The 16,493-nt window shown below is 55.5% G+C and overlaps 2 protein-coding genes across 5 annotated transcripts in view; one reads left to right on the top strand and one right to left on the bottom strand.

Annotated features, from left to right (window-relative positions):
• The window catches only part of HMGXB3 (HMG box domain containing 3), a 62,011-nt gene extending 53,641 nt beyond the window's left edge, over positions 1–8,370 (top strand). For all 4 annotated transcript variants that reach the window (XM_010850557.1, XM_010850554.1, XM_010850556.1 and 1 more), the window contains 5 exons: positions 882–1,101; positions 2,305–2,438; positions 3,189–3,305; positions 4,984–5,193; positions 6,152–8,370. In XM_010850557.1, the coding sequence (XP_010848859.1) occupies positions 882–1,101; positions 2,305–2,438; positions 3,189–3,305; positions 4,984–5,193; positions 6,152–6,619 (1,149 nt within the window). In that variant the 3' untranslated portion in view covers positions 6,620–8,370. The remainder of the gene's footprint in view (positions 1–881; positions 1,102–2,304; positions 2,439–3,188; positions 3,306–4,983; positions 5,194–6,151) is intronic.
• CSF1R (colony stimulating factor 1 receptor) overlaps positions 7,583–16,493 on the bottom strand; it is a 31,776-nt gene continuing 22,865 nt past the window's right edge. The window contains exons 11-21 of the mRNA XM_010850552.1: positions 15,033–15,159; positions 14,794–14,898; positions 14,248–14,358; positions 13,397–13,559; positions 11,385–11,476; positions 11,187–11,284; positions 10,439–10,561; positions 10,249–10,360; positions 9,544–9,643; positions 8,593–8,701; positions 7,583–8,502 (exon numbers count right to left, since the gene is read on the bottom strand). Coding sequence (XP_010848854.1) covers positions 8,365–8,502; positions 8,593–8,701; positions 9,544–9,643; positions 10,249–10,360; positions 10,439–10,561; positions 11,187–11,284; positions 11,385–11,476; positions 13,397–13,559; positions 14,248–14,358; positions 14,794–14,898; positions 15,033–15,159 — 1,278 coding nt within the window. The 3' untranslated portion in view covers positions 7,583–8,364. The remainder of the gene's footprint in view (positions 8,503–8,592; positions 8,702–9,543; positions 9,644–10,248; positions 10,361–10,438; positions 10,562–11,186; positions 11,285–11,384; positions 11,477–13,396; positions 13,560–14,247; positions 14,359–14,793; positions 14,899–15,032; positions 15,160–16,493) is intronic.

The raw sequence follows: 16,493 nt of genomic DNA on the forward strand, positions 1-16,493 counted from the left end.
CCTTGAGAACCACTCACCTAGGGACACTTTTAAAAATGCAAACTTAGGGATTTAGTTCATCCAGGTTGAGATGGAGCCCAGGTATCAGCATTGCTGAGGAACACAAATGACTCTGATGAGGTACTAGGATCAGGGTCTGTCTTCGGGGTCGCATCAGAGGGCTCACAAGAAGGAGAATTGAATAGCACAAGGCTAGATGTCTACAGTGGATGGTACGTGCTGCATGTAGAGGAGATCGATGCATGTCGGAAGGACCTTCGTGGGGAGGGAGGAAACAAAAGGGCCTTGAAAGTGGGCAAGTGCCGCTGAATTTTACGCTCATGACTCCTGCAAGCCAGGCTTAGGGATTAAGGGTTTGGCGCTAGATCTTGGTTCACATTCTCATTCTGTCCCTCACTCTGGTGGTCTGGTCTTACCTCAGGCCACCTCTGGCTTGTATGCTGTTGCTGCTGCTAAGTCACTTCAGTCGTGTCCGACTCTGTGCGACCCCATAGACGGCAGCCCACCAGGCTCCCCCGTCCCTGGGATTCTCCAGGCAAGAACACTGGAGTGGGTTGCCATTTCCTTCTCCGCTGGGTTGTATAGTAGTAGTTAATTAGCCAGTGTCCGGCACATGATAGGCTGGTAGCTAACCTCTCCTGGCCAGGCAGCGAAAATGACAGGCAGAGATGCAGAAGGAACTTAGGTCTTGGGGAACACAGTGGTGTGGGAGGGAGCAGGGAGGCAAGGCACTAAGATGTTAAATTTGGGGTATCCCAGCAGGATACGGCTCTCACTTTTCCTGCTCCTGCTCAGCCTGTGTTGAGACAGTAGGCTGTTGTGTGTTGTTACTGATGTTCTGTGACTCATAATGTTTTGACTGTTTTTCTTTGACCTTTTAGTTCACCTGGCCTGACTTCCTGGCATCTAGTGAGGTCAACGTGGAGGACTTCTGGGCCACAATGGAGACAGAGGTGATTGAGCAGGTGGCCTTCCCAGCCAGCATCCCCATCACCAGGTTTGACGCCTCCGTCATTGCCCCCTTCTTCCCACCACTCATGAGAGGAGCTGTGGTCGTCAACACCGAGAAAGACAAGAGCCTGGACGTGCAGCCAGTACCTGGTGAGGCCACCTGCTGGTGCCTGGGGTCAGGGCACGGTCCTGTGGAGTCTGGAAGGTTGTTTGTAGCCAGACAGCATGAGTGCTAGAGAGGGGGCCAAGGCCACCCAGAGAGCTTTCTGGAAAGATAGTGACAACCTGTGACAAAATCCCCTGGAGAATCAAGTCATGTGCAGAGTTTTGAAGAGCTATTAGCCAAATTGTCTAGGACCGACCCACAGACCTTGTCAGCCTTCTGGCATGCCCTGCACTGAATGGTGGGAACCCTCTGAAAAATGCTGAGGTCAGGGCTGCAACCCAGAGAGTCTCAGGACAGACGTAGGGGGAGGCAGGCTTGCTCAGCAGGTCTTTCGGGTGGTTTTGCAGGTGCTCTGTGCTTACATGTTGAGAAGCCCTCAGGTGGCTCCTTTGAGAACGTCGGTTTCCGACAACCTGGGTTTCCTAGCTGTGTCACTTGGTAGCCATGTGGCCTCTGCCGCATCTCTTCATTGCCCTAGCCTCTGTTGTTTTGTTTACAGAGGGGTATGATACTTTACCCACCACCTAAGTTGTTGTGACAGTTAAGTGAGCGGAGTTTCTTGTTTAAGCAGTAGGTTCTCCATTGTTCCTCAGTGTGCTGCTCTTTTAAGTAGCACGTGTGTATGTGTCTGTAAGTAACACAACTTTCATAAAACCGTCCTTTTCCTTAACAAATGCTCTTTTATTTCATTTTTAAAATCCTGGCTGCTGCTGCTAAGTCGCTTCAGTCGTGTCCAACTCTGCTATGGCCTGCTAAATTGATTTTATAAGTAAGGCCCCCACATAGTTCTGTTGATCAGTAGATTCAGGAATGTAGCATATCAAGAGCATTTTTAAAATGAGAGCTGCTGTTCCTCTTGTTGCTGCGTTTTGGTAAGCATCTGAGATCATGGTTTTGAAACTTAAAAGGTTAAAAGCCGAAGTTTGGGGGGCTGTCTGCACCAGTACTCTGCTGGATATCTTCCCTGGACCTTCAGAGGCAGAAGGCCGGTTCCAAGAGACCTCAGGCGTCTGTAGAACACCCTAAGGCCTGCCTTGAGTTCCCCTCTCTCAGCTGCCAGGCTCTGCTTGGGGCAGAGCGTGCTCGACTGTGGACTGGCCCCCGCTCGTCCATCCTCACGTGTGAGGGACTCCTAGGGCATTTGGTGGCTGCAGCAGCGCCTCCCAGCAGCTCGTCATCTCTTGCAGGCAACGGCAGTGCCTTGGTGCGCCTGCTCCAGGAGGGCGCGTGCAAGCTTGAGGAGATCGGCTCCTACAGCGAGGAGGAGCTGCAGTGCCTGCTGAGGCAGTGTGGCATCCCCTTCAGGGCAGAAGACTCCAAGGTGGGTCTCCAGGTGGTGCTGGGGACAGGGACTTTCTGGTGGGCAGTTTTTCTGGCCAGGGATACAAATCCCCTTGACTGGGTACGTGTTTGGGACAGAGGGTGCTGGCGGGCAGGGGAGCCTGGGCGATAGCCAGCAGCTGGGTCAGGCCTTGCATGTGAGGCCCTTTGCATCCAGGCAGTTCCTCTGTTGAAGGTAGTGGGTCCAGACTTGGTTCAAGAATCCAGGCTCTCCCACTGACTGTGTGTGATCTTGGATAAACTGAGCCTCATTCTCCTCATTTGCAAAGTGACAATAACCAAAATAGTAGCGTCATGATGTTTGCAGTGTCTGGTTATCACCTCTCCAGGCTCTTAGGAAACAAGTGCTGTAGCATTCATAGAGCACGCATGCATGTGTGCATATTTTACCCACATATTATGTATTTCGCTCTTAAAAATCCTATGCGCTAAGTTCAGATCCAAATGTTGGCTCCTCTTTGATGCCTTCCCTGCCCTGTAAATAGTAGTAGGAGAACCCAGGCCTCAGAGCCTGGCAGCTTGAGCAGTGTGGCTGGCTCTGTCTGTGACCTGGTCCTTTCAGGGCCTTGGTGTTCCCATCTGTACCTTTAGGTATAGGACGTCAGGCTGGTGAGGCTTAAAGGCCTGCTCTGGTCTTACCAGTTGATTCACTCGCCCTGAGCAAGCGTTCGTTGCTGTGGCCAAGCCTGGTCCCTGAGCATTTACCACCGTTTAACCTTGTTCTGCTTAGGAGCAGCTCTGCTTCTCCTTGTTGGCCCTCTATGAATCTGTTCAGAATGGAGCCAGAGCTCGACAGCCCCCACCTCATCTCACAGGGGGCAAAGTCTACAAGGTGTGCCCCCACCAGGTAAGAGGGTGACGAGGAACTCGGGGTGAGCTTGTTCATGGCAGTTTACCCACACAGAGGATCTGATCCCTCCAGCTCATCCTGGAGCTGGCACTTAGGTCGCTAGGCCGCTGTGGAACAGCTCCTTCTGGTCATCACCAGCGAGTACTAAACGCGCTTTTATGTGCTGGCCTCTGCACCAGCGGTGGAGAGTACGAGGGTGAGCGGCAAAGACCTCGCTCCTCCTCACTGCCCTCATACTGAGAAACAAAGTCACCAAGGCCGTGGCTCCGCTGGCAAACAATCCGCCTGCAATGCGGGAGGCCTGGGTTGATCCCTGGGTTGGGAAGATCCCCTGGAGAAGGGAACGTCTACCCACTCCAGTATTCTGGCCTAGAGAATCCCATGGACTATACACTCCATGGGGTTGCAAAGAGTTGGACATGACTCAGCGACTTTTTCATGGCTCGTGGAAACGGTTCTACAGGAACTAGACAAGGATAGGAGATAGAAAGCAGCGGAGAAGAACCTGCTGCCCAGTGAGGCAGCCAGAGGAGGCTGAGAGCCCCATGTGAGCTGGGGAAGGGGTGTGACCCCTGAGTCCTGAGAGGGGAGCCTAGTGAACAGAGGAGGGAGGTGGGAGGGGTCACTGGAGGCCAGATCCTTTAGCGCTTTGTGGGCCAGAGGACCGGTTTGGATTTTCTTCCGAGAGTGATGAGGGGCCCTTTAGATGGTTTGAACAGAGATGGTCTGATTTGGGTTCTCAGAAGACCACTCCTTAGGTCTGTAGAGAGCGTGCATAGGGTGGGCATCTGCCAGGATAGCTCTGAGAGGGTTGCACCCTGTGTGACAGTCATCCCAAACCAAGACGATGCCGGGGTGCGAAGCCTCCTAAAAAAGTGAGTGATGACTGGGGAAGACAGCTTCACAAAGCCTTCAGTTCAGAGTAGGCAGGGGACTGGCCATCAAAAGGGAGTCAGGCCATCAGCCTTTTTTTATAACCCCTGAGCAGTCAGAGCCTGCTCTGAGCATCGTGTTATGTGACTGGCATCCATCTCACAAGGACTCGGGTGTGAGGGGGCAGCAATACTACCTGGAAGCAATAGCCAGCACTGCTGTGGAGGGAGGGAGGTAGAGGCAGAATTGAACACAGTGGACAGAAAGTGGACACAGAGCTGCCCTGCAGTAGCCTGGCATTTGTGGAATCCTGCTGGTGGAGGTGTAGCCTTCACCAGAGGTGCCCATCTGGACAGCTCCCTCAGGGTCTGGTAGGGGGCTGCTTGCAGTACAGGTGTTTAGATGCCACCCCCAGAGGCTGATTCTGTGGATTCGGAGGGAGACCCAGGCACTTTCACTTCTAACCATCTCTGAGCTGTAGGTACCATGCAGCTTGGGAACCATCAGACTAGATGGGGTTTAGGGATGTGATGTCAAGGGGGGTTTGGAGCCAATGTCTTGGGGAGGTGGGGGGTATGTTTCAGCCTCATTTGAGGCTTGGGTGCTATTCTCCCATGTGGGAGTGAAGTGGCGACTTTACTTAGGGACAGAAGCAGGAGGGAAGTGGAATGTCATGGGCTCCTATAGGATGGCGGGACTTCAGTCACGGAGCCTGATTGTTCACCGTCCTAGGAGGAACTGAGTGGACCCGTGTCTGCAGATTGCCTTCCTCACCCTGTGCTGTACCCTCCGTCTCCACCAGGTGGTCTGTGGCTCCAAGTATCTTGTGCGGGGTGAGAGTGCCCTCGACCACGTGGATCTGCTCGTCTCTTCCCGCCATTGGCCTCCTGTGTACGTAGTTGACATGGCCACACCTGTGGCCCTGTGTGCTGACCTCTGCTACCCGGACCTGACCAACCAGATGTGGGGGAGGAATCAGGGCTGTTTCTCTAGCCCCACGGAGCCACCAGTGGTACGTTCCCTTCTAAAATCCCACAAGGCTGACCATGCCTCACCCCCTGGTTCTTTGGGCAGGTCTTCTGTGAACCATCCAGTATCTCCTTTTTCTCTACCAGTGTTTTGTCTCAGAACTCTGGAACCAGTATTTCTGCCACAAATCTCCACTGACCTTGTGTGTGAGGCCACAGCATGTCATTTAATGTACCCAGGGTGAAAACACAGGTATCATGGGGGTCAAAGGGATTACCTTGCAGATGAGCCTAGAAAATTGCCACCTCCGAGAATATACTAAAGGCCCAGAGCAGCCCTACTTTGGCTTTGCCTGAATCTGCTGCATGGGATTCATTGTGTTGTGATCTGGAGGCACAGAGGCTTAGAAAATGCTGACCTTCTCAGCCTCTTTCCTCTAACTAAAAGGGGAAAGTAAGGCCACGAGGGGAAATGGACCAGTTGAGAGTCCCACAGCAGATTAATAGCAGAGCTCTGGCCTCTGTCTTAGTGCGTTGTCTCAGGCTTTGGTTCTTAGCACAGGCACTTGCCCTTTGCTGGAAGAGACATTAGACTGGTAGGAGCAAGGGGACATCATTGTCATCACTCACCTTTTTCTTATTACTTCTTGGGCCTTGCTCGCTCGTGAGTTGGTGAGGGGCATTGCAGAAGGACATCAGAATCTCTGGGGGAACCTCCCCTGCAGCCCTGGGCAGAATTGATGAGACACGGACAGGATAAGAGCAGCACTGGTAATCTGGCATCTGCTCTGGGTGGTGGCCCCTGTTCCTGTCCTCCTCATGGTATGAGGAAACAGAGGCCCGGGGAGGAGGAACAGGGGACTTACCCAGGAGATGTGCCTGCCCTGTGGTAACGGAGGACTGAAACGGAGCTGGCTGAGCCCACGGCTTTCACTCCATCCTTCGCACAGCTTGGACCTTAACCTTTCCTCTCATCACAATGGCTTTCCATCTCCTTTCTAGAGTGTGTCCTGCCCAGAACTCCTGGACCAGCATTATACAGTGGACATGACAGAGGCCGAGCACTCTGTCCAGCACCCGGTCACCAAGACTGCCACACGGCGCATCGTCCACGCAGGCACACAGTCCAGTCCTGGCGACCCCAGTGCTGGACACCACTCCTTGGCCCTGTGTCCTGAGTTGGCACCCTATGCAGCCATCCTGGCCTCCTTTGCAGACAGCAAACCAAACAGCATCCGCCAGCGGCCCATCGCCTTTGACAACGCCACCCACTATTACCTCTACAACCGCCTCATGGACTTCCTCACCAGCCGCGAGATTGTCAACCGGCAGATCCACGACATTGTGCAGAGCTGCCAGCCTGGTGAGGTGGTCATCCGTGACACCCTCTACCGCCTTGGGGTTGCTCAGATCAAGACGGAGGTGGAGGAGGACGGGGAGGAAGAAGACGGGGCCACAGCCACAGAGTAAGCCGGGCACTTGCCCAGGGACCGCACGTCTCAAGCCATAGCAAGGCCCTTGCCCGAGGCACATCCATCCAGGGGACCAGCCTCTGAGGCTGGGACTGACCAAAGAGCTTCCATTTCCTGAGCTCAGTGGAGCCCGGGGTCCTTGGTTCTCAGCCTTCCAGCGGTCAGAAGAGGCACCAGGACGCTCCTTACTAGACCCAGAGGCACCGTGGGTGGCGCCGTGTGTCCACTAGAGAGACGGGGAGGCTGAGAGAAGGCGGGGAGACTGCTGCTTCCCCGGGGGCGCCTGCGGGTTGGGGTGGAGGCCCTGGCTGGGCCGAGGCTGCCCTTCCCGCCTGGGGATGCCGTTTCCCTCCCCTGCGGCCTGTTGCCTTTGCCTCGGGGCCTCCCTTAGCTCTGAGGGTCCCTGTGGGCTCTTTGTTCTCCCAGAGGAGGCTTGCATCTCCTGTTCTTCTGCACCCACATCTGGGGGCAGCTGAGCGGGTTGAAGGGGCGAGCCAGTGCTCCCTTCCAGGACTCTCCTCTGCCTCAGGCTGTGAGGACCCCTCCTCTCCTGGCCACTGCTGCTGCAGCTTCTTTCCTCCCCCAAAGAGGAAGTGGCCTGTGAGCATGGCATGACCCGGTGGCAGTAGGAAAACTCCCTTCTGTGAAGGGGAAGCAGACTGGGTCGTAAGGAAACAGCAGGACTGGCTCAAGTGCCCATGGTTTGCTTAGGGCACGGGAACTGGCCGTGTTAATTTATTGAGAGGAGTGGGATAGATGGCTTTTTTTCCCCCCTCTCTCTTCCCCTGACCTGAATAAAGTTTATTAAATTATATGGTTTGGGTGCAACAAGAGTCAGTTCCAGTCTCGTTGTGTGGGGTACAGTGTGGCTGGGCCCCAGAGGTGCTGGGGAGGGTTACTCACCAGGGAAGGACGGAGGAGGTCCCTGGAAGTCGGCAGGGCACAAAGACACAGAGGCCAGTTGTGTTAATGGGGTTAGTTTAATGCTGACAGGGACATTCCACTTTGTGACTGTTAGTTACGATGAGTCAACCTGGAGCGAGTGCTGCTTGCTTGGTGTGGCCAGCCACACGGGTCCCCTGCCTTCCACCTCAGTATGGTGGGGGCCAGACAGAACACTCCCAAGCTTTTAGCTGCCACCTGGCTCATTGCAGCAGTACCAGACCCAGGGCGGGGTGGGGCTGTGGAGAGAAGGCTTAGAGGCAGAGGGGGACAATTAGGTTCTTCCAAAGGAGCCAGCCTGCTCCCAGGGCCTGAGCACAGCCCTAAGCATCTGTCTGCTCTCATCAAGTCACTCCGTGGGTGTCCCCTCCATTCTGCCAAGGCCCAAGGAACCTTGGTTTCTCGTGTTTGGGTAGCTCTTGGGAACTTCAATCACCAAATCAGTCCATTTCCATTGAAACAGGAGGGATGGAAGGGAGGTGGTTCCCAGAAGTGGGAACAGGTTAAGAGTGAGCTGGGTATTCTCCCAGTTGGCATAGTGAAGCTGAGGCCACAGCTTTGAGAACTGGAGGGGTGGGGTGGGGCTCATCCCCAGTCCCCGACTGGCAGTGATGGCCCAGACCCTGGGAGTGGGGTTCTCACCAGCCTCCTATAGATCCCCCATTCCTGAGTTTCAGAGCTGGGCCGGGCTGTTGAGAGAAAAGACGGAGGGCAGAGTCTGTGTTCTCCCTGTGGTGCCCCATCCACGGAGGAGGTGCGAGCTTGGAGGCAGGGAGGGTGGTACTTCCTGTGGCCCCCTCCTCAGCAGAACTGGTAGTTGTTGGGTTGCAGCAGGGGCTGGGCGATGTCGCCCTGCTCACAGCAGGTCAGGTGTTCGCTGGAGCTCTCCTCCTCTGGCTCGCTGCTGCTGCTGCCACTGCTCGGCAGATTGCTGTAGTCCTGGGTGCAGAGAGGCCAGGGGATGGTCAGTCCCGAAGGGTCAGGCTCAGCTCTAACCGAGCCACCCACCGTGAGCCTGGTCCCACTCACCTGCTCTCTCCTGTCCACCTGAACCTGCTCCTGGAGGAGGGAGCAGATCTGCTGGAAGGTGGGTCTGCACGTCGGCTCCAGGGCCCAGCAGGCCTGCATGATGCTGTATCTGAGACGGGAGAGGAAGCAGCAGCTCGTGGGCCTGGGAGTCATCACGTACGTGTGCACACATACGTATACACACTCACTCACTCACTCACTCACTCCTGCCTGGCAGAGGTCCTGAAACTGAGTCAGAAGTGAGCTTAGCACAAGACCAGTGCACTTTAATCTTTCCGGTAACCCTGGGAAAGGGGGCTTTTTGTCAGAATGGGCCTGAAAATTGAGGAGAAAAAAACCTCAGGGATGCTATCTGCCCAAGCTCTTGGCACAAAGGGGCACCCTTGCTGCCTGCAGGTAGGTTTAAGCGGCTGCTTGGTGGTAGTACTAAAGTGGATGAGGAGCTGGTTAGTGGGCTGCGTGCATCCACCTTGGCAGGGAGCGCCTGGGTGGCACAGGGACCAGCTGTGGGGAGACGGTGGCTGGAGGACACTGGGCGAGACGGGCCAGTGGGCCTGCGGAAGGGCTGTGGTGAGGGCAGGGAGCCAGCGAGGAGCTTGTGGTGGGCTGGCTGTCAGGAGGCGGTTAAGAGACTGCAGTGGCTAGTGGCTGTGTTGAGCAAGAGGCTGGCAGCCAGGACAGAAGAAAAGAGAAGAGCCTTCTTGGGCTCATAATCACAGAGTCCGAATTAAACATTCGTCATCTGTCTTGGGGCCAGCCCCTGTTAAGATCCCTTTTTGAGAATGTCCTCCATGCTACCTGGAAAACCCTTGGAAACCCTAAACTTGCTAAAAGGGGTCCATGTTAGTCCACTCTGGGCGAGAGGAAACCTGGCCCTAGAACACTGGACTGGAAAGACGGGCCACACACCTTTCCATCCGCTTCCACCAAACCTGGGGGTACTTCGCTTACATGTTCTCTGGGGCAAACGCGGGCTGAGCCATTTGGTATCCATCCTTCACCAGCTTATAGAACTTGCTGTTCACCAGGATACCAGGGTAGGGGTTGAGCCCTGCAAAAGGTAAGATCACGGAAAAGATGATGCTCAGCGCCTGCTGTCCCCTACATCTTGGCGGGGCTGGGTGGCAGGTCCCAGCTGGACATGGTAATCGAACAGCAGCTCCCCTTAACAAGCGCTTACTACAGGCCAGGCGCTGCAAAAGGTGTCCTGCTTATTATAGACTTCTAGGATGTAGAAACCTTCGCCCAGGTTTCATTACACCGCAGAATTCCAGCACAGGCTTTGGTCGGTGGAGGACCACACCGACGGGCCGAGCCCAAGTGCTTGTCTTGGTGCCTCAGAGGTGGGCGCTGGGTCTTCAGGGATGTGTACGTTTCAGACGAGGGGAAACGGCATTTAAGGGAGGAGCAGCTGTCCAAGCAGACAGGTGAGGAAACACTCTGGAGGGAGTGCTGTCGGGGTGGAGGGGCTCAGCCCACGTTGGGAGCCACGACACTTGGTTTTAAGATGCTTCCCCCACCCCTGCGCCCTCAGCAGCCTTTGCTCAGCGCTGACCTCCAAGCCTCCTGGGCCAGCATCCTCCAGGAGCTACAGGTGCCATGGGTCACCAGGCACCAGCCAGCCGCACGCTGAGCCTGACTGGGCCAGCAGCTCACCGAGTGAGAAGATCTCCCAGAGCAGGATGCCGTAGGACCACACGTCGCTCTGAACGGTGTAGACGCAGTCGAAGATGCTCTCTGGCGCCATCCACTTCACGGGCAGGCGAGCCTGGCACAGCAGGCCCCGGTCACCGTGGGCCCGGGTCACCACCCCTCCCCAGCCTGGCCCAGCCCTCCCAGCACTCACATTGCCCTTAACGATGTAGTTGGAGTCATTCATGATGTCCCGAGCCAGACCAAAGTCCCCAATCTTGGCCACGTGGCCGCTGGTCAGCAGCACGTTTCTGGCCGCCACGTCCCGATGGATGCACTGGGAAGGCACTGAGGTCAGTCCTGGCCCCTCCCTGCTTGAGCCCAGGGTGCAGGGGCAGCAGCCTGGGCCCCAGAGGGCTTGGCGGATGAGGCAGTGGCCATCATTTTTGCTCCTGTACCCTGGCTCCAGTCCCTGCCTTCTACCATGACCCAAGTCAGAGAAAACACGTGGTCAGACAGGCAGTGTTGAGAACCTGCTGTGACTGGCCCTCTGGCTGAGAGCAGCAGGAGCTGCCTCAGAAGCTGGGTGGTCTGCTCGGGCCTAGAAACGGCGCTCTGGAGCTGCTAACAGGACAAGCGGCTGCCACCCTCAGGGCTGGCCCTCCCCTAAGTGTCTGCGCACACCGTAACCCTATCTTACCCTCATGCCATCCTACGACTGCATCTCTCTTTATAGGTGTAGAAATCTGGGCTCGGAGAGGTTCGGCAGTTGCTCAAAGCCACACAGCAAGTGGCAGAGCCAGCATTCAAGATCTAGACTCCCCAGTCTGTGCTGTGAGGAGCACGGCCCCCTTCACAAACTCCATTTTCTCTCCCGTGTCCTCACCCATCTAGCCTCACGGGTTCAGCTGCCCCCACCCCCCTGGGTGACCACACAGAGGGACCCATTTTCTGAGACTTACATTCTTGGAAGCAAGAAAGGCCATGCCCTGGGCCACTTGGCTCGAGAAGTGGAGCAGGTCACGCAGCTCCAGCGGCCGCCCGTCCTCCTTGTCCAGGTCTGGGGCAGGGAGAGGCATTGGGATGGCCCCGCTGACCTCCCTGCCCTGCATTGACCCCAGTAACCCCTCCTCTTTCTCAGCCCCAGCACCTCCTCGCACCTTGTTCAGAGAATGAGTCATTTGACGACGAAGTGGACACAGGTCTCATCTCCACATAGGTGTCCACACCCTGGCTGGAGAAGCCGCTGTCCCTGCAGAGGAGAGGGGCCCATTATTTCTGCTGCCCAGCTCAGGCCTCGCCCAGCCATTCTGCAGAGAAGAAGGGCCCTGAGTCAACTTGGACTTCAGTTTCTGACCCACCCACTTGAGTGATCAGCGACCTCTGCGTGGCCGTCCAGTAAGGGAGCTTACATCCTGTTCCATCTTTGGCAGCTCTGCCTGTTAGAAGGTCTTCCACTGTTCCTGATGCTAGTCTGCCCCCAGGCTGTTCCTCTTCCTGGTCCTTGCTCTGCCCTCAAGAAGTGTCTCCCTCTTCCCTGGAACACCCCAGCAAGGATTTGATCTTATGCCAGGGCCCCTTCTTTGAGTCCACTTGTTTGCACTGCGCCTCTCCCTTCTGGCTTCACCCTGGGAAGCTCCAAATACTCAGACCCCCTCAGGCCAAAGACTGTGGGAACTAGGGACAAAACCTAGTCATTCCCGATTACCAGTTTTCTCTAGGCAGTTCTGGTGTGCAGCCAGAGTGGAGGCCTGGTCTAGAGCTTCTTAAACTAATTCCCGTGCATGTGAATCACCTGGAGAATCTTACTTGAACGCAGATTCTGACTGCAAGGCTGGAGGGGCCTGAGATTGTACATTGCTAACAGCACTCAGAAGACTATGAGCGTGTGCTCTGGGTAGCTGCTAAGATTGAGAAGCACCTTCTAATGTTTCAACCAGATAGGAGCCTGGACCTCTCACCTCCTGCCCCTGCTGTGATAGAGATGAGCACCATGATGATGTCCTTACTCTAGTGTTCCCAGAAAAATAATCCAGTGTTTTACTTATGGTCTGACCATCAAAAAACTATTCTCTCCCTTTGTCTAGAAACTATACTTCTATTAATGTAGGCTGGGATCCCATTAGCAGGATTGGTTCACATGCCACTTGCTCTTGAAATCGTGAAAATGGAAGAGCTAACACTTGACTTCTGTTTTCATTTCAAGTTGATCTGGCCTGAGTTCCCAGCCTGCTGAGGCCCAGCATGAGCCACCCTCTCCAAAGGGTGTCAGAAACTCCGAAGAGGAAGCAGATGCTGCCAGCCCGCGTGCTCAAGGTCACTGGATAGAGTGACATGGTCTCCTTCCCCTTCTGGCTTCCCAGGCTGGGTAGCTGACAGTGGTAAAATAGGAGCTCAGTGTATACCCTTCTCCTGATCCTGCTGCAGCTCCCAGCAGCCTGGCCCAGAAGCCTCACAGGCCCTGAGTCCAAGGCTTGCAGGAGAGCAGCGTGGCTTAGGTGAGCACTGGACAAGGCGGCAGCAGCAGGGTCCAACCAGGCTCCGCCTCTGCCTCTGACTCGTGTGTGACACAAAACTGGCCACTTCCTCTCTGTGGTTCCCCATGTGGCTCTGTCCACTTGCCTCTGGGTGGCTTCCAGGAATCACAGCATTACAGAGCGAGAGAGCAGAGACTCAGAGGTTCAGCCTGGATGGCTTCTTGGGGAAACAGGCCCACGTGGACCAAGGACCTGGCCACAGCTTGCCGTGATAACCTTGTGTTGGATGATACCTTCTCATCCAACAAGGAACAGACTCTATCCCACGTCCCCATGGCTACTCAAAATTGGGATGGGCGCTATGGGAGAAATAGGGCCGTTATCTCCAAGACTTGTCCGTCTCTAGGGCCCTGAATGGATCTTATATGCACGATAAAATGATTAACACCTGACTCCACCAGACTGTGAGCTGCCTATCTCTGCCCGCTATCCTCCTGGAACATAGTAGGGGCTCAAATATTCCTTGGACAATAGGAATAAGTAGGAGACAAACTGAAGTGCCCACATAATATGGGTGGCTACTCCCCACAGCACGAGTGGGAAGGTGAAGACCACATAGCCACCCAACCCTGAGCTGACTTTGGGAATAGACACAGGGCCCCACCTCCCAGTCCTGGCCTTTGCCAGGATACTACCTGCGGATGTATTTCTTTTCCAAGTGGATGTTCTTGTAGCCGGTGCCTGCCTCGGGATCCTGGCCTGGACTCAGGCTGGGTCCCAGCATGGCCTCAGCCTTCCTTCGCAGAAAGTTGAGCAGGTCACCATAGCAACAGTACTCCGTGATGACCAGGACAGGGCCTAGAGCACCCAAGAGAGTGGGGTCAGTGCACCCTTAACCCACCACCCCACCTGGACAAGAATGTGGGGAAAGGGCAATAAGAACCTGGGCTGTGACTCTGGAGCCCCAGGTTCTAATCCTGCTTGTCTATAAGCAGCCCTCCATGCTTTCTGGGCCTCAGTGACCACATCTGTCTAGAGCAGAGGGCCCTCTGAAAAACTAGCTGAAGAATTCTTTCTTCAAAGGAAAACTAAGGCAGTTCCATGTAAGTCAAAGCTGCTATAGGAGAAGAGAATGGGGTGGGCTGAATCCCAACTGATCCTGGGACACTTCTATGGGCCCTGCAGTGAGTGCCCAGTCTCTTTGAGTGGGGGCTTAAAGTTAGATTTGAAGGGCCTCACTCCAGACCCACAGCATCAGACTCCCTGGAGTAGGGCCTGGAGATCTGCTTTCTTTGCTCCTTTTCCAGGTGACTCTGATGTCCACACATGTCTGAGAGCCACTGGTCAGGGCTCTCAGAACCGCCTGTCATCCACGAGCAGCTTCTGACCAGTCCAGGCGTCTGGCCTAGGAATTCAAGGGGTGCCCAGACAGGGATCCTACCTTCACTTTGTGGGGATGGGAAGGGGAAGATGGATGGTGTGAGGCCGCCCTGGGGCCCTCAGACACCCAAGATTGTGGCCCCGCATGCCTGCCAGGGCCCCTCACCTCCGTGGGTACAGGCTCCCAAGAGGTTGACTATGTTCTCGTGCTGGCCCAGGTGGCTCATGATCTTCAGCTCTGACATGAGGGCTTCCTTCTCGTCAGCATGCGCCGTGGCTGGGAGGTGGGGCCACAGAAAAAGGGCAGGACATGGAGGGCCACACACAGGAGACACAGGAGCAAAGCAGGGGGCACCCAGAGCGCCCAAGGTAATCAGACACCGAAAGAGGCAGAATAAATGACATGAGAGTTGTGGGGGGAGAGAGGAGAGGTGGCCTGTCACTGAACTGGTTTGGGCCAAGCTGGGGCCAAGCCAGAGCCCAGGGAGGCCTCTTATCCCAGCCCCTTTGGGGTTCAGTCAGAAGCCCTTCCACACCCAGGAGTAAGAGGAAGCCTGGAGCTCACAAAGGAAACAGAGCAGCTTCACCTGCGATCCCAGGCTCTGACAGGCCGAAAATGTGGGCGATGCCACGTGACCACAGGACAGACCGTCCCGGTGGTGTCCACCACCTCCTACCTGCTCCCCCATCCCCCAGCCCCTCCTGCACTCACACTTCAGCATCTTCACAGCCACCTTCAGGACAGCATCTTCCTTGCCCAGACCAAAAGCCGTGGCCTCCACCACCTTCCCGAAGGCGCCGGCTCCGAGGGTCTTACCTGCCACACACACACACAGCCTTCTCAGGTCCTGGGGTGCCAGAGGGGCCTCTCTCTAAGGGCCCACAGGCTCCCTGCCACCCATGCTGGCCCTGTGACAGGAGGGCGTGGTGGGTGCAGAGACCCCAGCTCACCAAACTGCAGGTTGTTCCGGGGGAACTCCCACTTCTCATTGTAGGGCAGCTGGGTGGGGTCGATGAAGGTGTAGCTGTTGCCTTCATAGCTCTCGATGATCTTCCAGCGCACCTCGTACTTGGGCTTCTGTTGGGGGTTGGGGAGGAGAAGAGGAGGAAGGGGAGGAAGGGTCAGCTGGGCCTGCCAGGTGGGTCTGGGACATCATCCCGACCCAGGAGGACAGGGGCTGGGCGGTCCCACCGCACAGCACATGGAGGTGGTGAGAGGGGCCGGGTCACCCCGTGCCTATGGCACCGAGAGCCCAGTCCCTGTCTGGCTTGGCCTTACAAAGGGACCATCCATTCTTCAAGCCTCAGTTTCCCTAATTGTATATTGAAAGATTTAGGACCACGTCTGAGGGTCTTGACAGCTCTGATAATGGTAATTCCTGAGCTAGGAGGGAGGGTGAAACTATAGGTCCATTCACACACCCACTCTCCCATCCAAGTATCAGCTAGTTTATTTTCACCGGTGCTGAGATACCAAGTATAACAAGATTCAGCACGTCAACCATTCCTCAGTACACTGCTCGGTGGTGGTACGTACACCCACACTGTTGTGCAACAGATCTCCAGAACGCTTTCCATCTTGAAAAACTGAAACTGTGCTCACTAAACAACAGCTCCCCGTTCCCACCTCCCACTTATCTCGTGCATCTGACTGCCCCAGGTACCTGATTTAATTGGAATCATTCAGAATCTGTCCCTTTGTGACTGTCTGGTCTCACTCAGCATGATGTCTTCAAGGCTCACCTATGTGGTTGCCTCTATGGACATTTCCTCCCCTTTTGAGGCTGAATATTGCTCCCATCTAAATACTTCACCAAGCACCTATTCGTTTCAGGCATCACTGATTCAGAGTTGAACAAAACAGAGTTCCTGTCCCCTGTAGTTTGCATTCTAGTGGCTAAGACAGGCATTCCACTCAAATACATACACACATAGGACTGCAAATACAAAATGTAGAAAAAAATAGATTTTCAGATGGCTCAATGGAGACAATAAAGCAGGGCAAGAGGACAGAGGGAGCTGGGGACATCGGAAGACAAGTCAGGGAGGGCCCCCGGGGAGGTGAGAGGGTGCCGGCCAGGGGAGCAGCGGGGGAACAGAGGTGTGGAGGTGCTAAAGGTCCTGGAGAGGCTGAGGGGCTGGAGGTGCCATGTGGCTGGAGGCGAGCAGGCACAGTTCTGAAGGCAGGAGAGTCTTGAGGGCTGCCAGTCACTGAGTGAATTCTCTCAGTGCCAGGAGAAACCTCCTAGGCTTGATGCAGGTAAGTGATGCATCGGACTTTACAAAGTTAAAGGACAGACGGAGAGAGACCCCGCACACACAACAGTGAGCAGCTGGCGCACCCAGACTCTCCATGCTGCTCCAACCAGCCGGCTAGCGGCAGAGCCTGCCCTACGGGGGGGGGGCTGGCGC

The sequence above is a fragment of the Bison bison genome, unplaced genomic scaffold, assembly GCF_000754665.1.
Source record: "Bison bison bison isolate TAMUID 2011002044 unplaced genomic scaffold, Bison_UMD1.0 scf7180017864291, whole genome shotgun sequence".
Lineage (NCBI taxonomy): Eukaryota > Metazoa > Chordata > Mammalia > Artiodactyla > Bovidae > Bison > Bison bison.